We start from the raw sequence: 25,843 nt of genomic DNA, 5'->3' as shown, positions 1-25,843 counted from the left end.
CACCAAGAAAAGCCCCCAAATTATTTGTTGGTTGCATTTAACCAACAATCTTATTTGTGCCTCAAAAGTATCAAACAGGTAGTGTTGGCATCCTCATTTACAGTTTACAGGAAACAATAGTAAAATAAAGATGTGAGAACAGAAAAAAGCAGCTTGGACTTGAATGATTCCTGAAATTAATGAATCAAAGCAAAATTGTCTGACTTATATGGGATAAGAGAAACTCAAACACCAATAAATATGTTGGCCATGCAGGAAAAAAATCAGAACGGCCGTTAGCTGACTGGGTCTTAATGTAACCTTATGCTGCCCTCATATTGTGGTCTTGTGGTAGGCAAGGTAAGTACTTTGTCTGACAATCATTAAAGAGCCGGACTTTGAAGCCCAGAATTCGCAAGCCAGTACCGACACCGTGTCAGGCTCCGCCCTCGGGGTCCGTACAGTTACATAATTCACACCCCGACTTTCTGGCTCCCTCTAGCCCCTGGGTGAGGCTCACGTGTGGGGCCTCGCGACCGGAAGCAGGTTCTCGGAGACCGGCGGCTCTCCGCAAATCCGGGTTAGAGTTACAGCGCGGGAGGTGGCCTGGGCGGCGCAGTGGATGCTACGTAACTTGCGCGCGAGAGTGGGTGGAGCGGGAAGGTGAGTCCCAGCAGCCCTGCGCTCCCCTGATTGGACAACAGCATGACGAACGCGTTTACACACGGCCCTCAGGCGGTGGAAGCGTGCGTCAGCTTTGCGCAAGCAAGAAGGAAGAAGGGGCGTGTCTGGTTGCCCAGAGGGCCACCCGATTGGCTGAAAGTCGCCGGAGCCGGCGGCACGCCCCGACATCAGGGCGGTGCCGCTGGCCTGGTCCTGGAGGTGGCGACCGGCTTCGTTGAGATGACCATGGCAGCGCGAACCGGTCCTAGGGCTTTGACAAGAGTGGTATCGGGATGCCGGCCGAAGTCGGCGACAGCGGCTGAAGCCCTGGCTCCAGCCGGGGGGCCCGCGCGGAATGTCAGGTAATCAACAACCGGGGCGCCGCGAGGGAGTTTTTCCGCCTAGGCCTGCTGAGGGAGTGGACCCGGAGGATTGGGGCATGGCGGAGCTGGTTCCGGTGCCTTTCCGCGTCTCTGGAGTAAACGGGTCTCCTGCGTTGGGCATTTGAGGGACTCTGCGCCGCGCGTTTCATCCGGGGCCCGAGGTTCGGTGACGTCCGTGTTTGTGGCTCGCTGCCGTCGCGAGAGGCGGTGAATCGTTGATGAAGCGGCTGATAAAGCAGCTCAGCCGCCTGTGTTTTTTCTGGCCTCCTCGCCTAGTGCCTGTTGCTGCTGCTGTGGGCAAGTTTTCCCTGCGCGGAGGCTGGCGCTGGGGGCCCGGTGGGGGCTGGTCCTCGGCCTCTGCGCCTGCGCGCCGGTGGTCGGAGCGGCTGTCCCAGGCTCTGGTGGGGTCTTCGGCCCCGCACACGAAATCCGTGAGGACCTGGAGTTAGTGGCTCCACGGTGAGCGTCGCGTAACCTTGAGCCAGAGTCTGTCTGCGATTTTCCTGGCTGGTTCATTCTTGGTGGAGGTGGGAGGAGAATGGAGGTGGAGACAGGAAGATACCATTCTTTTACTAAGTTTCCTTTTACCAATAGCACTGTTCTCTAAAAATTAAACTTTAGGCAGACGTGTACAGTGCGGGGCAGAGGGAGAAAGTACAAATCTGGGCATTTAGGACCAACAAAGAATTTTTAAAGGTACCAACAGCGCTGCCGATTCCAAATTCTTTGACCCGTATTGGATGAAGCAAATAAAATCCTATATCCTTTACTCCTGCTTTAGGAAATAGCCTCAAAAAGTAGTTCCAAACAGAACATAACGCCTTCATACTTTAGACCGATCTGCTTGTATAGTGTTATAAAATACTGGCTTGTAAACAAAACAAATATAATCTGTAGCATTAACATAGATTCTGGCCTTAGACTAAGAGAGTAGTAGTATTGGAAGGTTAGTGGCAAGACAAACTGTGTAGTATTCCTTTCATGGTTTAACTGTGTAGATGATTGTTTGGCTGCTTCTACTGCAGCTGAAGACATTATCTTTTATGGTGTGTAAAAATAGATGTGCTGTCTAGAGCTCTGTAACCCTTGAATGCAAATTGATCAGGAAACCTACCAGTTTGCTTTAAACAGACATTTCCCTGGGGATTATAATCAGCTTGTGTGAAAGTATCTTTTTGTGGACCTTAAAGAACAACACATGCACATGGTACCAAACCACATATAGTGAAAAGTAAGCCTCTTAGTCAACCACATGCTCACCTCTTTAGAAACAATTTATTTTTATTTTTATTTTTATTTTTTTGACAGGCGGAATGGACAGTGAGAGAGAAAGAGACAGAGAGAGAGGTCTTCCTTTTCAGTTGGTTCACCCCCCAATGGCCGCCACAGCCGGTGCTCTGCGGCCGGCGTACTGCGCTGATCCAAATCCAGGAGCCAGGTGCTTCTCCTGGTCTCCTATGGGGTGCAGGGCCCAAGGACCTGGGCCATCTTCCACTGCACTCCCTGGCCACATCAGAGAGCTGGACTGGAAGAGAAGCAACCGGGACAGAATCCGGCACCCCGACTGAGACTAGAACCGGGTGTGCCGGCGCCACAGACAGAGGATTAGCCTAGTGAGCCATGACGCCTGCCTAGAAACAAGAATTTTTTTAAAAATAAAGATTTACATAAGAAAAATTGCTTTTTCTGATGCTGGTTTGTGTATTAATAACTGTGTACAGATCTGTAATATAATTGGCTTCCAATATCAGGAAGTATATATGGAATACAAAAAGCAGGAAAAATAGATTCAGCTGTTAAAATAGTTATAATTTTCAAGAGAATGTCTTTGGACAGAAATGGTGATTAGGCTTTCTGTGCATCAAATTTAGTTCCTATAATCAGTCTAGCTAACAGGGATCCTATTGTGTTTTCTGTTTTAAGGGGAAAGCTAAATTAACTATTTTATTTCCACTATTCTGCCTTATTTAGCAAAGTGACAGTTCACTTTTATTGGTATAATTTTTTTTTTTTTTTGGACAGGCAGAGTGGACAGTGAGAGAGAGAGACAGAGAGAAAGGTCTTCCTTTTGCCGTTGGTTCACCCTACAATGGCCGCCGCGGCTGGTGCGCTGCGGCCGGCGCACCGCGCTGATCTGATGGCAGGAGCCAGGTACTTCTCTGGTCTCCCATGGGGTGCAGGGCCCAAGTACTTGGGCCATCCTCCACTGCACTCCCTGGCCACAGCAGAGAGCTGGCCTGGAAGAGGGGCAATCGGGACAGAATCTGGTGCCCCGACCGGGACTAGAACCCGGTGTGCCGGCGCCGCTAGGCGGAGGATTAGCCTAGTGAGCTGCGGCACCGGTGGTATAGTACCACTTTTAAGCAAACTCTGTAGGCCAATTCTAAAGAAAATTAAGATAGGCTACTTTCACGTAACATTTTTGAAGATTTTCAGGAACATGTGACATTCTTTTCTCTAGGAAATGAATCCATCTAAAATCTCTTGATTAAAAAATTATAGAATGTACAAACACCACATTTTTTCCATGTTTTCATGCTTGAAGTATTACTTATAGCTGCATACATAAGAATCCTAAAGGAGTCAGTAAGTTCATCCATATTGTTTCTTTTCTGTTACACTTTAACAAATAATCATGTAATATTTAGCTTAACCATTTCATTGACTTCTATTTCATTGTTGCTGGCTTTTTATAGACACTCTTATTGTTCAAAAGTTTTGTATTATGGAACCCAAACTTGTCTCCCTCTAATTGGGCATTTGTTCCAGTTTCTTCAACCATTCTTTGCTTAACTGAATTTCTCTCTCTCTCTCTCTCTCTCTCTCTTTTTTTTTTTTTTTTTTTTTTTAAGATTTGTTTGTTTATTTGGGAGGCAGAGTTAGAGAGAGAGACAGAGAGCACAGAGTGAGGGCAGACTGGTTCACTCCTCAAATGGCCACAATGGCTGGAACTGGGCAGATCCAAAACCAGGAGTCAGGAGCTTCCTCTGGGTCTCCTATGTAGGTGCAGGGACCCAAGCACTTGGGCCATCTTCCACTGCTTTCCCAAGCACATTAGCAGGAAGCTGGGTCGGAAGTGGAGCAGCAGGGACTCGAACTGGTGCCCATTTGAGATGCTGGCGCTGCAGGTGGTGGCTTTACCTGCTATGCCACAGTGCCAGCCCCCTATAATAGGATTATTATATATGATAATACAAACCAAAATTAATTTGAAGACTTGATTTAGTGAAGTATCATTCGCTAAGTATTCATTGAGATTACATTTCAGATTGCTTTGTCCTGGCCAAAAATACCCAACATGACCCAGCTCCTACCTGTCTCTCTATCATATTTTTTGGTATTTTCCCCTGACTTGCTGTACTGAGGCTACACTGTTAGTCTTTTTCAGTGTCTGGGTACTGCTAGGCTCTTTGCCTGGAATGCCCTCTATCAACTCCCCTCCCGCCATTTACTTCTTTTTTTTTTTTTTTTAAACTATTTATTTATTTATTTATTTTTTTGACAGGCAGAGTGGACAGTGAGAGAGAGAGACAGAGAGAAAGGTCTTCCTTTGCCGTTGGTTCACCCTCCAATGGCCGCCATGGCTGGCGCGCTGCGGCCGGCGCACCGCGCTGATCCGATGACAGGAGCCAGGTACTTATCTTGGTCTCCCATGGGGTGCAGGGCCCAAGGCCTTGGGCACTCCCTGGCCATAGCAGAGAGCTGGCCTGGAAGAGGGGCAACCGGGACAGAATCCGGCGCCCCGACCGGGACTAGAACCCGGTGTGCCGGCGCCGCAGGCAGAGGATTAGCCTAGTGAGCTGCGGCGCCGGCCCTTACTTCTTACATAAGAATAAATATATATATATATTCATAAATATACACATTTATTGTGTACAATACCTGTTTTCTCCCTTTATGCGGCTGCTCTTTATCCATTATGTCATAGCTGAAATGTACCCTAAGGGGACTTCCTAGGATACCCTATCTAAAGGAAGTCCTAATTACATGTTTCCACCCTATTTCTTTTCCATGGCTTTTTAAAAATGCTCTATTACATTTTTTATTTTGCACTGTCAACTAGAATGTAATCTTTATAAGGCTTGTGTTTGTTCTAATCACCATTATTATCTCCTTAGTACCTAGCACAGTCTATCACAAAATAGGAGCTCAGTACGTATGTGGACTAACGAATAATAGTATAAAATAGCTACACAATAATCTTTAAGAGAAGAATTAGGAATATTTAAGTGAATAAAAGGATATCAGGGGCTGGTGTTGTGGCATTGTGGGTAAAGCTGCCGTCTGCAGTGCTAGCATCCTGTGTGGGCACTGGCTTTGCCCTGGTCACTCCACTTCTGATCCAGCTCCCTGCTAATGGCCTGGGAAAAGCAGTGGAAGATGGCCCAAGTGCTTGGGCCCCTGCCACCAACATGGTAGACCTGAATGAAACTCCTGGCTCCTGGCTTCAGCCTGGCCCAACCCTGGCTGTTGCAGCCATCTGGAGAGTAAATAAGTGGATGAAAGATTTTTTTTATCTCTCTGTAGCTCTTTCAAATAAATAAATAAATCTTTTTAAAAAGAGAATATATCAGGCATATGTACATAGAAGTACCCCCAAATAGTTAACATTCTGATTAACTGGACATACTTTTACATAAATGAGTATGTGTTGAAATGAAACTTGGAAGGTGAAGGAGAACAGAGCAACAGTTCTGACAGGCACCCAGATTTCTTTTTTTTTTGTTTGTTTTCTAACAGGCAGAGTGGACAGTGAGAGAGAGAGACAGAGAGAAAGGTCTTCCTTTTGCCGTTGGTTCACCCTCCAATGGCCGCCGCGGCCGGCGCACCGCGATGATCCGAAGCCAGGAGCCAGGTGTTTCTCCTGGTCTCCCATGGGGTGCAGGGCCCAAGCACTTGGGCCATCCTCCACTGCACTCCCGGCCCACAGCAGAGAGCTGGACTGGAAGAGGGGCAACCCGGACAGAATCCAGTGCCCCGACTGGGACTAGAACCCGGGGTGCTGGCGCTGCCAGGCGGAGGATTAGCCTAGTAAGCCACAGCACCGGCCTGGCACCCAGATTTCTGATGTTAGAGGAAGACCAAATTTCAAGTTTGATTTGTGTGAATCAAGAATTGAGGAACCCCTGTCGGTCCAGCCGGGAAGATAACCTGAGCAGAGAAGGTGAATTGACAAACAGATAAAGAGAGCCTAGCAGTGTGGCACAGTGAGTTAAATCTCAACTTGGGACACCAGTATCTGTATCAGAGTGCCGATTTGAGTCCTAGCCCTTCTACTTCCATTCTAGCTTTCTACTAATGTGCTTGGAAAGGCATTAGGTAACAGCTCCCGCCACCCTGTGGGAGACCTGGATGGAGTTCCTGGCTCTGGCTTCAGCTTGGCCCAGTCCTGGCTGTTGTAGCCATTTGGTGAGAGAACCAGTGTATGGAAGATCTCTTTTTCTCCCAGCCCTCCCTCCCCACTCCCTTACTCTGCCTTTCAAATGAACAAATCTTTTTCAAAAAGAAGGGGCTGGCATTGTGGCATAACAGGTAAAGCCACCCCATGCTGTGCTGCCTGCATCCCATATGGGTACCAGTTCCTGTCCTGGCTGCTCCACTTCTGACCCAACTCCCTGCTAATGGCCTGGGAAAAGCAGTGGAAGATGGCCCAAGTATTTGGGCCTGTACCACTGCTATGGAAGACTCTGATGAAGCTCCTGGCTCCTGGCTTCAGCCTGGCCCAGCACTGGCTGTTACAGCCATCTTCGGGAATGAGCCAGTGGATTGAAGATTATCTCTCTCTACCTCTACCTCTAACCTCTAACCTCTAATCTCTAATCTCTAATCTCTAACCTCTAACCTTTTCCTCCCTCTTTCCATCCCTCCCTCTCCCTTTTTTTTTTTTTTTAAGATTTATTTTATTTATTTGAAAGAGTTACAGAGAGAGGTAGAGACAGATAGAGAAGTCTTCCACCTGCTGGTTCACTCCCCAGATGGCCGCAACGGCCGGAGCTGCGCTGATCAGAAGCCAGGAGCCAGGAGCTTCTTCCTGGTCTCCCACGTGGGTGCAGGGGCCCAAAGACTTGGGTCATCTTCCACTGCTTTCCGAGGCCATAGCAGAGAGCTGGATCGGAAGAAGAGCAGCAGGGACTAGAACCGGCGCCCATATGGGATGCCGATGCTTCAGGCCAGAGCTTTAATCCACTGTGCCACAGCGCTGGCCCCTCCTCTCCCTTTCAAAATAAATAAATAATTTTTTAAAAGAAATAGATGATGAATAATCTTGCAAATGTATGGTATATTATGTTGTAACACATGACTGTAGACTGAAAACCAACTTTCTGGGAAGTAATACCTTTTGTATCCGAAGCTTCTAATCTAACTATAAACTGTTATTTTTAGTTTTCTGTGTGGTGCCTGTGAAGCTTCATTTTTCCTGTGCTTGTGTGTATCTTTTTTCAAGAATATTCTGAAGTGATAGAGGCTTCTAAAATGTGACAGTTGTTTTACAGTCTCTTTAAACTGAGCTTCCTCTTATTTTTCAGTGCACATCTAAATCAGATTATTTTTTGTCTTTTTAGATACTTAGCTTCCTGTGGGATACTGATGAACAGATCTCTTACGCTACATACCTCAATGCTACCCAAGGAGATACATGCAAGAACTTTCTTCAGAATTGCTGCACCATTAATAAACAAGAGGAAAGAATACTCAGAGCGAAGAATTATAGGGTTTGTATATAATAATTCTACTAAAAGCATGTTCACAGTTTCCAGTGGAGTGTCATGCCTCTTTCTCTCTGGCTTTTCTAAGTTGGCCTTGTTGAAGACCTTGTTGTTTTATAAATATTTGTTGGGAAAATTTAATTACAGCCAACTTTATAGGATAGATTTAAACCTTGACATATAAAGAAAATGATTTGTGTAGAACTACATTTTTGTACACTATTGTTTTCTGTAATGCAGTGTTCTTAATATGTTAGTCCATGTGTTTACCTAGCTTCCTCACATGTATACATGCATAAGTAAGTACATACTGACATACTGAGAGGCTCCTAATCTAGAGCAAGAGTTGGTAAACTTTTTTCTGAAGAGCCATATAGTAAATATGTTAGATGTTGTGGGCTTTAAGGCTACCCAACTCTGGGGCTGGCCTTGTGGCACAGCGGTTTAAGCCACCACATGCAGCACCAGCATCCCAAATGAGTGCTAGTTTGAGTCCTGATTGCTCCAGTTCTAAGATGGCCCAAGTGCTTGGGTTCCTGCCACCCACATTGCAGATCCAGGTGGAGTTCCAGGCTCCTGGATTGGGCCTAGCTCAGCCCTGACTGTTGATAGTGAACCAGCAGATGGAAGAAACTTCTCAGTTTGTTCATTGTACCCCAAAGGTAGGTATAGACAATTTTATTTGTGCACTTTTTTTTTTTTTTGATTTTTTCTGTAAAGACTTGTAACTCTGGCCACTAAGTATACCTTTATTACTGGTTCGTCACTGTATTAGTTAAAGTAATGCTGGTAATTATACAAATAAACCCAAAAGTTTATTATTTTCTTATGTAACATTCAAATGGGTATTCCTTATCAAAAAAAAAAAAAAAAAAAAACCCAAAAAACAAAAAAACAAATTGGGTATTCCTTATCATTGGGTAATTTTTTTCCCAAGTAGTGATTCAGGAACCCAAGCTCTATCCTGTTGATGACTTCAGTAATTACTTAGTCTTTATTGTGTTATTGTTGGCAAGAACTAGTCATGTGACCCCCCCATATAAATGCAAAGCAGATAGAGACTGGGAATGGCACTGACTGATGAGTAGGTGCTTCCTAGTAACAATACTATGTAAAGGAGTGCAAATCTTTGGATAGGTGGACATTTTGCTGTAGCTGGTACTGTTAAGAAATGGGGAATAGGCATTTGGTTTTGTAGTTATGACTACTTGGGGGCTGGCATTGTGTTGCAGGCACCGACATGGGAGACCTAATTGGGGCACTGGGCTCCTTGCTTCAGCCTGGCCTAGGGGCTGTTGTTGCCATTTGGGGACTGAACCAGCAGAGGGAAGATAATTTTCTGTTTTTCAGTAATTTTGCCTTTCAAATAAATAAATTAAAAATATCTTTTATTAAAAAAAAAGATTCCATGGGGCCTGCGCTGTGGTATAGTAGATTCAGTCTCCACCTGTGACTCTGGCATCCTGTATGGCCGCTGGTTTGAATCCCAGTTGCTCCTCTGCTGATCCAGTTCTCTGCTATGGCCTGGGAAAGCAGTAGAAGATGGCCCAAGTGCTTGGGCCCATGCACCCATGTGGGAGACCCGGAGGAAACTCCTGTTTGGATTGGCCCAGCTCTGATTGTTGTGGCCATTTGGGAAGTGATCCAGCAGATGGAAGACCTCTCTCTCTTTCTTTCTCTCTCTCTCTCACACTCACACTCACATCCTGTCTCTGTAACTCTGCCTCTAAAATAAATAACAAAAAAAGAAGATGACGACAATGACTCCACTTAAGATACCTGTATCCCATATCGGATTACCTAGGTAAAAGTCTAGCTCCACTTCCAATTCTGGCTTTTTGCTAATTGACACTGTGGGAGGCCTCCCATATGGGTACAGAGGACCACATACTTGAGCCATCACCTGTTGTCTCTCAGAATGTGCATCAGCTGAATATACACATCCATGCGTATGTATATTTAACAGCAGTATCTTTGTGTTTTTTTTTTTGTTTTTTTTGTTTTTTTGTTTTTTTTATTTGAAAGTGCTGGGGCGGGGAGAGACACAGAGAGAGAGAACTTCCATCTGATGGTTCAGACCCCTAAGTGTCCATAACAGCCAGGGCTGAGCCAGGCCAAAGACAGGAGCTTCTTCTGGGTCTCCCATGTGGATGGCAGGAGCCCAAGCATTTGGATTGCCTTCCGCTATTTTCCCAGGCCATTAGCAGGGAGTTGGATCCGAAGTGGAGCAGTCAGGACAGGAACCAGTGCCCATATGGGATGCTGGTGTTGCATAGCTTTACCTGCTACGCCACAATGCTGTCTCCAGCATGTTTGTATTATTTCTTACTCTACTGGGAATGTGTCTGATATTTTACTATCTATGGGGGAATCAGATAGTTTTCCTTTTTTTTTCTATTAGTACAATTATAACTGGACAGGTACTTGGTGTTACAGTTAAGACACTGCTTGGGATTCCTACATCAGAGTGTCTGTGTTTCTGATTCCAGCTTCCTGCTAATGCATACCCTAGGAGGTTGCTAGTAATGGCTCAAGCACTTGGATCCCTGCCATCCATATGGGATACCCAGACTAGGTTTCAGGCTCCCTGCTTCAGTCTGGCTTAGTCCTGGCTGTTACAGGCATTTGGGCAGTGGACCAGCAGGTGGAAGATCTTTCTCTATTTCCATCTCTTTCTGTCTCTGCCTTTCACAAAAAAAAGTAGGTAATTTTTTTTTTAAGAATATAAGTTTATTTTGCTACCAAAAAAATTGAAATCCATGTGTATGTTTTTTTTTTTTAATTTTTATTTTTTGGACAGGCAGAGTTATACAGTGAGAGAGAGAGACAGAGAGAGAGGGCTTCCTTTTTCCATTGGTTCACCTGACAAGTGGTTGCTACAGCCGGTGTGTTGCAGCCGGCGCACTGCGCTGATCCGAAGCCAGGAGCCAGGCACTTCCTCCTGGTCTCCTATGCGAGTGCAGGGCCCAAGGACCTGGGCCATCCTCCACTGCCCTCCCGGGCCACAGCAGAGAGCTGGACTGTAAGAGGAGCAACCGGGATGGAACTGGCGCCCCAATTGGGACTAGAACCCAGGGTGCTGGCACTGCAGGCGGAGGATTAGCCTAGTGAGCCACGGCGCCGGCCCATGCATGGTTTTTTTTTATGTTACACATTTTCTGTAACTTTTTTCAAAGATTTATGTGTGTATGTATATATTTGAAAGGCAGAGATGGGACCAGTGCTGTGACATATCAGGTAAAGCCACCACCTGCATTGCCAGCATCCTATATGGATGCCATTTTGAGTCCCAGCTGCTCCACCTCCCATCCAGCTCTCTGCTATCGCCTGGGAAAGCAGTAGAAGAGGTGCAAGTCGTTGGGGCCCTGCATCCATGTGGGAGACCCAGAAGAAGCTCCTGGTTCCTGCCTCCGATTGGCACAGCTCCGGCTATTGTGGCCATCTGGGGAGTGAACCAACAGATGGAAGACCTTTTTCTCTCTCTGCCTCTGCCTCTCTGTAACTGCCCTACAAAAAATAAATAAATCTTTAAAAAAAGAAAAAAAGGCAGAGAGACAGGCAGAGCTCCCACCTGCAAATGCCCACATTGGCTGGGTTAGGGCTATGTCAGGGCAAGAACTGGAGCCAGGAGCTCAATCCAGGTACTCAGTGTGAGTGGCAGGGACCCAGTTAATTGGGATATCAACTCCTAGAGTCTGCACTGGTGGGAAGCTGGAACTGAGAGTCAGAGGTGGGAATCAAATGCAAGCATTCTAATATGGAGCCCTAGTGCCTTAAGTGCTAAGCCAAGCACCTATCCCTGTAAGATAATTTTTGTCTTTTTTTTTTTTAAGATTTTATTTATTTGAGAAGTAGAATATGGGTGTACCATTTATTTATAATTTATAATTTATTATTACTAATTAATATCTATTAATATCTGTCTTCTGATAGATATTTTGGTTGCTTCCTTTTCTCCCCAAACCATAATCAATATTGAAGTGACATTTTTTTGTCCAATATGGGAGTATTTTTTTTAAAGATTTATTTATTTACTTGAAAGAATTACAGAGAGAGAAGGAGAGGCAAAGAGAGAGAGAGGTCTTCCATCCACTGGTTCACTCCCCAGATGGCTGCAACAGCCAGAGCTGTGCCGATCTGAAGCCAGGGGCCAGGAGCTTCTTCTGGATCTCTCATGCGGATGCGGGGGCCCAAGAACTTGGGCCATCTTCCACTGCTTTCCCAGGCCCATAGCAGAGTGCTGGATTGGAAGAGGAACAGCCAGGACTCAAACCAGCGCCCATATGGGATGCTGGCACTGCAGGCAGTGGCTTTACCTGCTACGCCACAGCAACAGCCTATGGGAGTATTTTTGAATGATAACTTGCTGGAAGTGAAATTATTGGCTTAAGGTAAGGAATTATTATTAGTCACCTGACCTGAAGCCATTTTTTTTTTTTAAAGGCAGAATGACAGAGAGAGAGGTGGGAAGAGATTTATTTACTCAAAGGCAGAGTGACAGAGAGAAGTGGAGAGAGAGATCGATCGATCTTCCATCTGGTTTATTCCCCAAATGCCTGCAACATCCAGGGCTGGGCCAGGCCAAAGCCAGGAGGCAAAAACTCTGTCTAGGTCTCCCATTCTCCCATGTGGATAGCAGGGACCCAAGGACCCAAGTGCTTGGGCCATTTTTTTTTTTTTTTTTTTTACAGGCAGAGTTAGACAGTGAGAGAGAAAGAGAGAAAGGTCTTCCTTCCATTGGTTCACCCCCCAAATGGCTGCTACGGCCGGGCGCTGTGCCGATCCAAAGCCAGGAGCCAGGCGCTTCTTCCTGATCTCCCATGTGGGTGCAGGGCTCAAGCACTTGGGCCATCTTCCACTGCCTTCTTGGGCCACAGCAGAGAGCTGGACTGAAAGAGAAGCAACCGGGACAGAATCCAGCGCCCTAACTGGGACTAGAACCTGGGTGCTGGTGCCGCAGGCGGAGGATTAGCCAAGTGAGTCGAGGTGCCCGCCAAAAGATTTATTTTGTTTATTTGAAGGAGTTACAGAGAGAGGTAGAGACAGAGGGAGAGGTATTCCATCCGCTGATTCAATCCCCAGATGGCCGCAATGGCCGGAGCTGCACTGATCTGAAGCCAGGAGCCAGGAGCCTCTTCTGGGTCTCCCATGTGGGTGCAGGGGCCCAATGACTTGGGCCATCTTCTACTGCTTTCCCAGGCCATAACAGAGAGCTGGATCAGAAGAGGAGCAGCTGGGACTAAAACCAGCATCCGTATGGGATGCCAGCACTTCAGGCCAGGGCTTTAACCCACTGCACCACTGTGCCACTGTGCCGGCCTGTGGGCCATTTTCTTCTGCCTTCCAAGGTGCATTAGCAAGGACCTGGATTAGAGGAGGACCAGCTAATACTCAAACTAGCACTGTAATATGGGATGCCTGCATCAAGCAGGGCTTAACCCACTGTGCCTCAACACAAGCCAGTTCTTACTATGTATGCATATGGACACATTGCATCAAGATCTTCCCTTTTTTTCAGTTTTTATTTAAGCTTTAACTTTTTAAGTGCCAGTAACTAATTAAAATTTTGAAAACCACATCTGTAAACCAGATCCAACCCATGGGCTGCCAAATTGTGACTTCTGTGTAGATGTATATTTAGAACCCTTTTATTTTCTTTGTTGTTTTGAAGTCACTTATTCCAGGTTGTCGTTTAGCGTGTGTTCCAAATGATTTATTGCCTCATACACAGTATGTTTTATTCATTTTCAGTGTAAAGAATGCATATATACAATATAAGTAGTGCAGTTAACACTTTTTTTTTTTTAAGCTATTCAATGCAGGAAATGTATGATGTGGTATCAGGAATGGAGGATTACAAGCATTTTGTTCCTTGGTGCAAAAAATCAGATATAATATCAAGGAGATCTGGATATTGTAAAACACGATTAGAAATTGGATTTCCACCTGTGCTGGAACGATATACATCAGTTGTAACCTTGGTGAAACCACATTTGGTGAAGGTAATAGTTTTTTTGTTGTTGTTGAAGTCTTTGCAAATTTAATTATATCAAGTGGGTTAAAGTGTAATAACTTGAAAATACTTCTCTAAACTAGTAGGAAGGTAGCGGGAAAATGAACCATGTATTATTACAGCTCCTAATTGTGTTTATTTCATAGAATGTTAGCATTATTCTTTCCAACTAAGAATTTAAATAGATTATGGAAAAGGGAGGCTTTAAAAAAATCTATTAAATGTTTTATCACTGAGAAATTAGTAAATTTATTCAGTAAATTTACCTTTTTTTTTTTTAAAGATTTATTTATTTATTTGGAAGTCAGAGTTACACAGAGAGAGAAAGAGAGGCAGAGAGAGGGGAGAGGTCTTCCATCCGCTAGTTCACTCCCCAACTGGCTGCAACGGCCGGAGCTGTACTTATCCAAAGCCAGTAGCAGGAGCCTTTTCCAGGTGTCCCACCCAGGTGCAGGGGCTCAAGGACTTAGGCCATTTTTTACTTCTTTCCCAGGCCATAGCAGGGAGCTGGATCAGAAGTGGAACAGCTGGGACACAAACCGGCGCCCCCATGGGATGCCTGCTTCCCAAGCAGCAGCCACGCCACAACGCTGGCCCCTGTAGTGGCCTTTAAAAGCTGAGTTGTATTTTGCACATACAGGATGTAATAGAGATCTCATTTCTTGGTAATTGTTCAGAGCTAAGTGCCCTAGTTAGCTTTTCATCAGGCATTACAGGGCGACCAACTCTCAGATGCACCCTTTCTGGTGCAGAATCCAGAAGTGTACTGTCCAGTGAAGCTAAGAGCCTCTCTTCGTAGCTTACATTTATTGGGTCCCTTTTCATTATTTATTTAAATTACTCATATAATCTTTACAGAAGTCCTTTGAGGTCCAAGTATCATTATTCTCCATCTTTTAATTAAGCAAACTGAAACTTAGAATAGTTAGATAACTTGCTCAGGATCACAGAGCTGAGACTGTAACTTAGTCTGCCTGACACCATGGATGTTTTTATAATCTATAATATTTTCTATTCTTTGATCTCAGTCGCTTACCATTCAGACTCTTAAAACTTAACACCTTAGGGGACAGTGCTGTGGTGTAGAAGGTTAAGCTGCCACCTGCAGCGCCAGCATCCCTTATGGGTACCAGTTCAAGTTCTGGCTGTTCCACTTCTGATCTGTCTCCCTGCTAATGCACCTGGGAGGGTGGCAATGGGTAGCCTTGGTCCTTGGCCCCCACCACCCACATGGGAGACCCGGAAGAAACTCCTGGCTCCTGGATTTGGCCTGGCCCAGCCCCTGCCGTTGCAGTCATTTGGGGAGTGATCAACCCTTCACTCTCGTTCTCTCTCTCCTTCTCTCTCTGTATTTCCACCTTTCAAATAAATAAATATTTAAAAACAAAACTTAAATCTTAGTATATTATACTTCTTTAACTAAAAGAATTCTTGAAAAATTTTATCTTCTCTGCCCTTCACCCACTTTGGCTGTTTTTCTGTCTCGGCTTCTTAAAACATACAGGATAAAGTCCATCTCTTAATCATTATACACAGACCCATCTATGTCTCCCTCCCTCCTCACACATCCATCCTAAGTGTTCAGGCAGTACTATGTACTACACATGGTACTATAGTGCTTCCTGCCACACAGCTCTGTACTTTTGTATACTGTTCACTTTTCTGCCTGTAATGCACTTAACTCTTTGTCTGTTATTCCTTCAGATTCCAATTATTTGGTGTTATTTTCTCCCTGTCTTTTCACGTAGACCTTGGTGATTCCTCTGAACTTTTTACATATTTCATTTCTCTTATCACTCTGTAGTATATTTATTATAATAGTATAACTAGTGTAATATGTATAATATAATATAATATAATATAAGTATATTCCACTGGATTTCTCTTTGACAAGATTGAATTACTTAAGGGAAGAGGGCCTTGTCTTCTTCATCTCTCTATCTTCAGCAGCAGTATCACAATGATGGGAGTCAGAGGGGCTCCTTGCTTAGCAAGCTGTCACTACCTATATTCCTGGGCTATTGGCAGGTCTACAGGTGTTCACAGTAAGCTCAGAATAACTTTGAGCACTTCCAGGATTCTAAATTTTAATACCTAATACATAGATGTGATATACAGAAAAAGTTATTATGCCTGAGGGAAAAACAGAAGCCAAGTGGAGTCAGCAAGTTAAACTACTGCCTGTGATGCTGGTAACCCATTTAAGTACTCTATTATAGCTGTTCCACTTCTGATCCAACTCTCTGCTAATACACCTGGGAAAGCAGCACAAAATCGCCCAAGTACTTGGGACCCTGCCACCCACATGGGAGACCTGGATGGAGTTCTAGGCTCCTGGTTTTGGCCCAGCCTAGCCCTGGCCATTGCAGCTATTTGGAGAGTGAACCAGCAGGTGGGAAAATCACTCACTCTCAAATATTCAAAAACAAAACAGAAGCCGAATGACATTTTCTATGAATGATTAGCTGCCCAGAATGTGCCTGTGACTTAATATGTCAGTAAATATTGTCTATATCAATCTTTTATGGCCAGAAGCCCTTGAAAATTTTCAGCAAATTTAATAGCAGCAACAGTTCTATGGGTCTTACTGCCTAGTTCACAATATAAGCGTTTTATTTGGGTGAGATTATATGATGGTCTAAGTCAATCCACCCAGACCAGTCAGTAGGAGGTTATTACCATAACAGCTTGTACTGTTTCCATTGTCTCTGCACTTAGAAATGAGGTCTTTGGCAGCACTCCTATCAAAACATACCAGTAAAAATCCATGTGTCCTTGGGCTAGATCATTGGTGTGAGTACAATGAGGCCACGTTTTGTATAAAAGAAGTCAGAGGAAGTACTTCCAACAGCTGCTTCTCCTTCAGTGTTAAATTTCCTGTAGGTTTCTTAAATGATTATAAATATAGAATATATTATCTTTAAATAACTGAAATAAGATTTTATTATCGAATCTTGATACTCTTAAAAATCAGATGACTTTATTAAACCATACTTAAGGGGGCTGGTGCTGTGGCATAAAAGGTGGAACCACCTCCTACAGTGCCAGCATCCCATATGGGCACCGATTTGAGTCTCTGCTGCTCCACTTCTGATCCAGCTCTCTGCTATGGCCTGGGAAAGCAGTGGAAGAAGGCCCAAGTCCTTGGGCCCCTGCACCCATGTGGGAGACCTGGAAGAAGCTCCTGGCTCCTGGCTTCAGATTGGCGCAGCTTTAGCTGTTGTGGCCAATTGGGGAGTGACCCAGCAGATGGAAGACCTCTCTCTCTCTATCTCTCTCTGCGTAACTCTGAATTTCAAATAAATAAATATATCTTAAAAAGAATAATTATTTCCCCTCAAGAATTCAGATTGTCCCTCCCCTAAGGCTATCCAACATGTATCAGCATGCATAGGTAAACTATTCTCCAAATAATATCTGTATAGGTAAACTATCATTCCCCCAAATAATACTTTTTTTTTTTTTTGACAGGCAGAGTTAGTGAGAGAGAGAGAAAGACAGAGAGAAAGGTCTTCCTTTTTCTGTTGGTTGGATGCAGGGCCCAAGCATTAGGGCCATCCTCCACTGCCCTCCCGGGCCACTGGAAGAGGAGCAACCGGGACAGAATTCAGCGCCCCAACCGGGACTAGAACCCGGGGTTCTGGTGCTGCATGCTGAGGATTAGCCAAGTGAGCCGCAGCGCCGGCCCAAATAATACTTTTTTGAAATAATTTTTATTATTTATTTTCAATTTATTTAAAATGCAGAGAGAAAAACAGAGAGATCTCCTATTCTCTGGTTCACTCCCCAAATACCCATATACCTATAAGCCCAGAATTCACTCTGATTCAGGAGGCTGTATCAGAAGCTGAGAAGCTCAGCCTCAAGCCAGACACTCTGATACGGGACACTGTGCAGTGTCTTACCACACAAAAGTGCTTGTTTCATAAAAGAGCCATTTTTAATGCCCCTAGTTATAGCGTACCTAAACACAGAACACAGGACCATTTCTCTGATTAAATTCTGGATCTCTCCAAAGAAAACTCAAATAGGGGGACAAACAACTGAAAATCTGTTTGTAGGTTTCTTCCTGATTTCCTCTTCATCAAACTTGTGAATCAGTTATCAGCTGCTAAGATGGTGAAATCATTACTATAAAGGTCAACTATAGGCTGGCGCCGCGGCTCAATAGGCTAATCCTCCACCTTTCGGCGCCAGCACACCGGATTCTAGTCCCGGTCGGGGTGCTGGATTCTGTCCGGGTTGCCCCTCTTCCAGTCCAGCTCTCTGCTGTGGGCCGGGAGTGCAGTAGAGGATGGCCCAGGTCCTTGGGCCCTGCACCCGCATGGGAGACCAGGAAAAGCACCTGGCTCCTGGCTTCGGATCAGCGCGGTGCGCTGGCCACAGCGCGTCCGCCGCGGTGGCCTTTGGAGGGTGAACCAACGGCAAAGGAAGACCTTTCTCTCTGTCTGTCTCTCTCACTGTCCACGCTGCCTGTCAAAAGCTAAAAAAATAAAAAAAGAAGAAGAAGAAAAAAAAAGGTCAACTACTCAAACTGTAAACAGAATTTACATCAGAAATACTCATTTACATGTTGGTAAAAAGATACTAAAGATAGAAGCCAGTGAATGTTCTAAAAATTTACATATGATAAAATAATAGTCACTGAAATACTACTTTAATAACAATTTGATCACACTATGCTAAAACACTGGAGAAAGGTAAAAAAAAATTTTCATGCCGGCACCACGGCTCTCTAGGCTAATCATCCGCCTGTGGCGCTGGCACCTGGGTTCTAGTCCCGGTTGGGGTGCCAGTTCTGTCCTTGTTGCTCCTCTTCCAGTCCAGCTCTCTGCTGTGGCCCGGGAGTGCAGTGGAGGATGGCCCAGGTCCTTGGGCCCTGCACCCGCATGGGAGACCAGGAGGAAGCACCTAGCTCCTGGCTTTGGATCAGCGCAGCTTGCCGGCCATAGCAGCCATTTGGGGGGGGGGGTGAACCAACAGAAGGAAGACCTTTCTCTGTCTCTCTTTCTCTCACTGTCTAACTCTGCCTGTCAAAAAAAAAATTTTTTTTTTTCAAAATGTTTAGCTTGGAATGGGCATTTAGCCTAGTGATTATGACACTGGTTGGGATGTCTGAGCTCCATATGGGAGTGCTCTGTTCCCAAATCTAGCTTCCTGCTAATGTACACCTCAGCAGTAGGTGATGGCTCAAGTAATTGAGTCTCTGCCACCCAACTGAAAGAGGTGGACTGAGCTCCGGGTCCCTAGCTCTGGCTTGGCCTACGCATAGGCTTTACAGGCATTTGGGGAAATCAGCAGATGATTGCTCTCTGTTTCTGTCTCTCTGCCTCTCACATAAATAAAATAATTAAAAGTTAGTCTTAAGTATGGTTTATTTTGAGAGAGAGGTCTTCCATCTGCTGGTTCACTCCCCAGATGGCCACAATGGCCAGAGCTGTGCCAATCTGAAGCCAGGAGCTTCCTCTGGGTCTCCCACATGGGTGCAGCGGCCCAAAAACTTGGGCCTTCTTCCATTGCCCTTCTCAGGCCATTAGCAGGGAGCTAGATCAGAAGTGGAGCAGCTGGGACACAAACCAGCACCCATATGGGATGTTGGTGTCTCAGGCAGTGGCTTTACCTGCTACCTGACCACCATATTTCACATTGTAGTTGGTAACTTGTAGGTTTCAATCAGAATTATTTTAATGTTAGAGAATGGGAGCTACCTATATATGCCAAAGAGCTCAAAAATTTAGCTTCCATCTTGGTAGATTCTGGCTGATAGCAAAGATATTTCACTGTTATTTTATCTTTTTGTTCTATTCTAGGCATCCTGTACTGATGGGAAACTTTTTAATCATTTGGAGACTATTTGGCGTTTTAGCCCAGGTCTTCCTGGCTACCCAAGAACTTGTACCTTGGATTTTTCTGTAAGTCTCTCATAAAAGCCCTTGATTTATCTCAGATCTGAGAGGAAGTTTGAAAAGAAATAATAATCTATTTTAGAACCCTGATGCTATAATTTTCTCTCACACATAAAGGTTACGGAAACATACTTTAAAAAAAAATCTTATATTTCTCAATGTTATGTGCCACTTTCTGCACTAGTGTTAATGAATGTTTCTGTTCTCTTTCTTCCAACATTGAATATTTATTCTTTTCTATTTTCTAATTTTTACAAGTCCATAGATTATAAGATACATGTCATGACTTTACTGCCAGCTTAATAGTAATTTAAAATTAGCGCCAAATTAGAAGTAGGCATTGTGGTGTGGCACCATTTGGAATGCCTGCATCTTGCATCAGAGTGCAGAATCAAATGCACCTCTGCCTCCAATTCAACTTCCTGGTAATATCCTTTGGAGGGGCGACAAATATTGGCCCAGGTACTTTGGTTCCTGCCACCAACATAGGAGACTCAGGTGGAGTTCCTAGTTCCTGGTTTTGACCTGGATTGGCCCTGGGTTTCGCGGGCATTTGGAGAGTGAATCTGTGGATTGTAGATCTCTCCTTTTCTCTTATCTCTCCCTCTTTGTTTATTGCTTTGCCTTTCTAATACATAAATGAGTTAAACTTTTTAAAAATTTCATGGGACTAGCCAAAAAAAGGTATGATTTGTTTAAAATAATTAACACCAAGCTAAATCAAATGTCATGTAAGATTCAGTAATAAAGTACAAAGGAGAAAAATATGATTTTCAAATCTAGAGACTGGTAATTTTCTTGTTCATACCACCTCACCTGAGCTACTACTTTAAGTAGTTTGTGTCTTTTTGTTTGCCAATAGGAAAATACATATGAGTTCTCAGTACTTGCAACTTAGGCATTGGCTGTTAAGAAATGGTAGTGATTTTGATTCAGTTATCATGTGCTATTCTCATATCTTGAGTAGCTTTTATTAAAAAAATTAATGGATATTAGGGTGGAAATTTGGAGAAGTGCAGTGCTGAAGATACTGCTTTGGGATACCCATATCCTGTTTCCATGTGCCTGAGTTCAAGTCCCAGTTCCACTCCTTATTTCAGCTTCCTTCTAACATGTACCCTTGTAGGGTGATTGGGTCCCTGACTGGGACCCTGCTTCCCATGTGGGGACCCAGATTGAATTCCCAGTTCCTAGCTTTGTCGTGGCCCAGCCTTAGCTATTGTGGACATTTGAGGAGTGAATCAGCAGATAGGAAATCTTTTACTGTCTGCCTTCTAAATAAAAATTAAACATTAATGGACTTTAGTGGAACAATTGGAAATTTGGGTAAGGTCTGAATAGATTAGATATTATCATTTTTAATGCATGTATCATTTGTTTTTAAGATTTATTTTATTTATTTATTTATTTGAAGGGCAAAGAGAGAAAGAGGGAGAGAGAGAGAGATCTTCCATCCTTTGGTTCATTGCCTAAATGCCACAGTCAGGTCTGGGCCAACCTGAAGCCAGGAACTAAGAACCCCATCCAGGTCTCTCACACGGGCTGCGGGGGTCCAATTACTTGGTCCATCTTCCACTGCCTTATCAGGCACATTAGCAGGAAACTGGATTGGAAACAGAGCAGCTGAGACTGTAACAGGCACCCTTATATGGGATGCTGTTGTTGCAAATAGTGGTTTAACCACCCAAGTCACAATGCTGTCCCTAGATATTAGCATTATTATCTAGTAATAGTAATTTCCTCTGTTAATTTCCCAATTTTGATAACTACACAGTGATATGAGACAATAACACAGATCTGGGTGATAGGTACTGGGAATTCTTTTGTGCTATTTTTGCAATCTTTTTATATAAACAGATTGACTTTAGATTGAAAAGTTAAAACATTTTAAAATGTAGAAGATATTTTGTCCTGAAAATACTATTCTCAGACCAGTTGCCTTGAAATAAGTTGCCTTGAGTTCCATCTAAAACAGTAAGGGAGTGTAAACTTCTAAATCATTGGCTATTTTATGATTAAACCACCTCCCCGATCTGAGTCAGACATGTGTGTACCATGCTCACATGCAGTTTCATCTTTCTGCAGCTCTTTCTATGTGAACAATCACTTCCCTTCCCTCTTTCCTTTTGTGGGTTAGGCTAGAACTAAAGAGAGTACATTAATGAGAAACCAGAGTAATAAATGTGGTATTCAGGAAAACTTTTTTCCTGTCTTCTGTAACTTGTTAAGAAACAGACTCTTGCCTTGAAATGAAATCAGCTGGCCATGTTTACTTAAGCTTCTTGTGGTAGTTGTGCTTAGCGCTGTAAAGATTCCCTCTTTACATAGGTCCTAAAAAAGTCACCTAAACACACCAACACAGCTCTGCCTTAGCTATCCAGTTCACAGTGTGACCATCACTGTCCTAAATGGAGATGTAATGAAAGAGTGATTTTTTTTTTTTTAAGATTTATTTATTTGAAAGAGTTACACAGAGAGAGGAGAGGCAGAGAGAGAAAGAGATCTTCTGTCTGATGGTTCACTCCCCAGATGGCCACAGTGGCTGGAGCTGTGCTGATCCGAAGCCAGGAGCCAGGAGCTTCTTCCAGGTCTCCCACGTGGGTGCAGGGGCCCAAGAACTTAGGTCTTCTTCCATTGCTTTCCCAGGGCATAGCAGAGAGCTGGATCAAAAGTGGAACAGCTGGGACTAGAACCGGCGCCCACATGGGATGCTGGCGCTTCAGGCCAGGGTGTTAACCCGCCATGCCACAGCGCCGACCCCAAGAGTGATCTTCCTAAAATAACTTCTAACATTTTCCTACAGATTTCTTTTGAATTTCGCTCACTTCTACACTCTCAGCTTGCCACGTTGTTTTTTGATGAAGTTGTGAAGCAGATGGTAGCTGCCTTTGAAAGAAGAGCATGTAAGCTGTATGGTCCAGAAACAAGTATACCTCGGGAACTAATGCTTCATGAAGTTCATCACACATAAAGAAAGAGACAGCTGGTGTCACCTACTTGTAACTTTAGTTTGTTCAATCTTAGGAAGTGCTTTCATGATTTGTTTTTGGAAGTCAGAAAGCATTTATTACACCTAACTTTGATTGTAAACTTGCACCATTGAAAATTTGCACATAGAATATGGACCTACTTGTACATGGAATTATTTCTTTAGTCATGTAATTCAGTGTAATACTTACATTAGCATGTTCTGCATTTACTATAATGGGATGTTACTATTGCCAGAATAGACATCTCTCTTCTGAGCAGAAACAAACTGTAAATTTAAGCTTTTTCATGATCACCTTTCCTAAAAAAGGTCAGTTGATATACTCAGTATATATATTAACCATATCATGTCTAAGTTATTAAATTCAGACTATTTGTAACTTATTGCTGTAGAGCCTGCCACATGGCTTAGGGGTTATCACCATATATGTAAAGTAAAAACTTTGACTTATAAATATTGTTAATGAATGTCCCCTGTCACTTTTGATATCTTTAAATTGTTCATATGGGTACAGTAAATGATTTGGTGCTATAATGAGGTTGGCCTCAGAGAAACAATGGGAAAAAAATTTTTTTTGGGTAAGTGGTCCAGAGTCTGAAGTTATTTTTCCAGTAGTTTGCAAACTTCTCCCTTTTCCTAGGTACTTTGGTTGCTTTTTCAATAATGCTAATTTTGTGTCAAATTTTAGTTACAACAGAGGCAACAGATGAAGAAAAGTTGGTTGATGTGTCTGCAGCACTATGCATCCCTATTTTTATTTATTATGTGTACTCACTTTGAATAAGGTATTCCAAACTGGTATTTTTTTAAACAAATCAATGTAAGGACTGAAGTAGTAACTTGATAAAATAAAGTTAATTTGTTTATTTTTTTGTAGTAACTTTGGTTATTGAAGTCATCCTATATTGTTTCAGTATGTGTGCATTTATTTTTAAATTTTTATTTATTTGAGAGGCAGAGAGAGACAGAGGGAGACAGAGAGCTTTCATTTGCTGGTTTTACTCCCCAGTGTCCACAGCACCCCCTTGTAAGAGGCCACTGGGAGCCGGGAACTCAATCTAGGTCTCCTATATGAGTTGCAGGAACTCAGTCACTTGAACCATCATCTGCTGCCTACCAGGGTCTGTATTAGCATAAAATTGGAATTAGGGAGCCAGAGCCAAATATCAAGTCCAGGTACTCTGATATGGGATGCAAGTGTCTTAACCACTATTTTATTTAGAAAGCTTTTATTTAATAAATAAAAATTGCATAGTTACAGCTTTTGGAACATAGCGGTTCTTCCCCCCATACCTGCCCTCCCTCCTCACTCCTGTCCTACCTCCTACTCCCTCTCCCATTAGATCCATTTTTAATTACCTCTATCTACAGATCAACTCTGTATCAACAGTTTGCATCCACACAAAGTATAAAGTACTGTTTGAAGACAAGTTTTACCATTAATTTCCAGTGCAACTCATTAAGGACAGAGGTCCTACATGGGGAGCAAGAGCACAGTGACTCCTGTTGTTGATTTAACAATTGACACTCTTAATTATAGTATCAGATCACCCAAGGCTCTTGTCATGAGCTGTCAAGACTATGGAAGCCCTTTGAGTCCACAGACTCCGTCAGTATTTAGATAGGGCCGTAATCAAAGTGGAAGTTCTCCTCCCTTCAGAGAAAGGCCATTTTTTGCCACCGTGTTTTGGGTTTCCATGCCTGAAATGCTCTCATGGGCTTTTTAGCCAGACCCAAATGCTTTAAGGCCTGATTCTGAGGCCAGAGTGCTGTTTAAGGCATTTGTCATTCTATGAGTCTGCTGTGTGGCCTGCCTCCTATCTTGGATCATACTCTCCTTTTTAATTGTATCTGTTGTCATTAGCAGACACTTAATCCTATCTAGATGATCAGTTACACACTTAATATAAGATCACTTTAACACATGAGATTGCATTAGTGCCACCCAGCTTAAATGGGATTTGGAGTCCCATGGCAAGTTTTTAGCTTCACCCTTAGGGGTACATCCATGGGAACGTGCGCTGAACTGTACATTTCCCTCTTATTCCCATTATTTTTTACAGGGATCAATTTTAAATTGGATTTAAATTCCTAAGAATAATTCTGTGTTAAGAGTTCAACCAATGGTATTAAGTAGAAAAAGAAAATAGTAAAAAGAATAAAATAAGGCCGGCGCCGCGGCTCAGTAGGCTAATCCTCCGCCTTGCAGCGCCGGCACACCGGGTTCTAGTCCCGGTCGGGATGCTGGATTCTGTCCTGGTTGCCCCTCTTCCAGGCCAGCTCTCTGCTGTGGTGGCCAGGGAGTGCAGTGGAGGATGGCCCAAGTCCTTGGGCCCTGCACCCCATGGGAGACCAGGATAAGTACCTGGCTCCTGCCATCGGATCAGCGCGGTGCGCCGGCCGTGGCGGCCATTGGAGGGTGAGCCAACGGCAAAGGAAGACCTTTGTCTCTCTCTCTCACTGTCCACTCTGCCTGTCAAAAAATAAGTAATAAATAAATAACTAAATAAAATAATAAGCTGTTCCTCAACAGGACAAGGGCTGATCAAATCACTGCTTCTCATGGTGTTTTGCTTCTACAGACTTCAAGTGCTCAGTTGTCACAGCTCAGGGAGAACATTTATTTGTCCCTTTGGGACTGGCTTATTTCACTCAGTATGATGTTTTCCAGATTCCTCCATTTTGTTCAGAGTACATATCCCATAGCTTCTTTATCTAGTCTTCTATTAATGAGCATTTAGGTTGATTCCATGTCTTAGCTATTGTGAATTGAACTGCAACGAACATGGAGGTGCAGATAGCTCTTTTATTTGCCAATTTAATTCCCCTTGGGTAAATTATGAGTGGGATGCCTGGGTTGTATGGTAGGACCATATTCATATTTCTGAGGTATCTCCAAACTGTCTTCCATAGTGGCTTTACCCAGTCTGCATTCCCACCAACAGTGGATTAGTGTGCCTTTTTCCCCACATCCTTGCCAACATTTGTTGTTTGTTGATTTCTGTGTGAAAGCCATTCTAACTGGGTTGAGCTGAAACCTTATTGTGGTTTTGATTTGCATTTCCCTAGCAGCTAGTGATCCTGAGCATTTTTTCATGTGTCTGTTGGCTATCTGGATTTCTTGTTTTGAGAAATGTCTGTTTAAATCCTTGGCCCATTTCTTTTTCTTTAGAAAACTTTAATATAAATTTCAAAAGTACAAC

The 25,843-nt window shown here is 43.7% G+C and overlaps 1 protein-coding gene across 2 annotated transcripts; it reads left to right on the top strand.

Annotated features, from left to right (window-relative positions):
* The first annotated feature begins 679 nt into the window (after positions 1-679).
* COQ10B (coenzyme Q10B) lies at positions 680-23,506 on the top strand. Of its 2 annotated transcripts, none has more exons than XM_002712367.5 (5): positions 680-1,004; positions 7,589-7,738; positions 13,542-13,734; positions 19,556-19,657; positions 22,455-23,506. In XM_002712367.5, exons 1-5 carry the CDS (start codon positions 685-687, stop codon positions 22,620-22,622), a joined length of 933 nt encoding a protein of 310 aa, XP_002712413.4. In that variant the 5' UTR covers positions 680-684; the 3' UTR covers positions 22,623-23,506. The 2 variants fall into 2 exon arrangements, with proteins under 2 accessions (XP_002712413.4, XP_051705283.1); XM_051849323.2 differs by lacking the exon at positions 680-1,004 and adding an exon at positions 1,020-1,484.
* The last annotated feature ends 2,337 nt before the right edge of the window (positions 23,507-25,843 follow it).

The sequence above is a fragment of the Oryctolagus cuniculus genome, chromosome 3, assembly GCF_964237555.1.
Source record: "Oryctolagus cuniculus chromosome 3, mOryCun1.1, whole genome shotgun sequence".
NCBI lineage: Eukaryota > Metazoa > Chordata > Mammalia > Lagomorpha > Leporidae > Oryctolagus > Oryctolagus cuniculus.
This window is presented reverse-complemented; position numbering and strand designations above follow the sequence as displayed.

What these genes read in the sequence shown, in the direction of transcription:
- COQ10B (XM_002712367.5), top strand. Translation starts at nt 685, where the DNA reads ATGACGAACGCGTTTACACACGGCCCTCAGGCGGTGGAAGCGTGCGTC. An exon ending in TGAAACCACATTTGGTGAAG is followed by an intron (nt 13,735 to 19,555) that starts GTAATAGTTTTT and finishes GTTCTATTCTAG; the next exon opens with GCATCCTGTACTGATGGGAA. An exon ending in CTTGTACCTTGGATTTTTCT is followed by an intron (nt 19,658 to 22,454) that starts GTAAGTCTCTCA and finishes ATTTTCCTACAG; the next exon opens with ATTTCTTTTGAATTTCGCTC.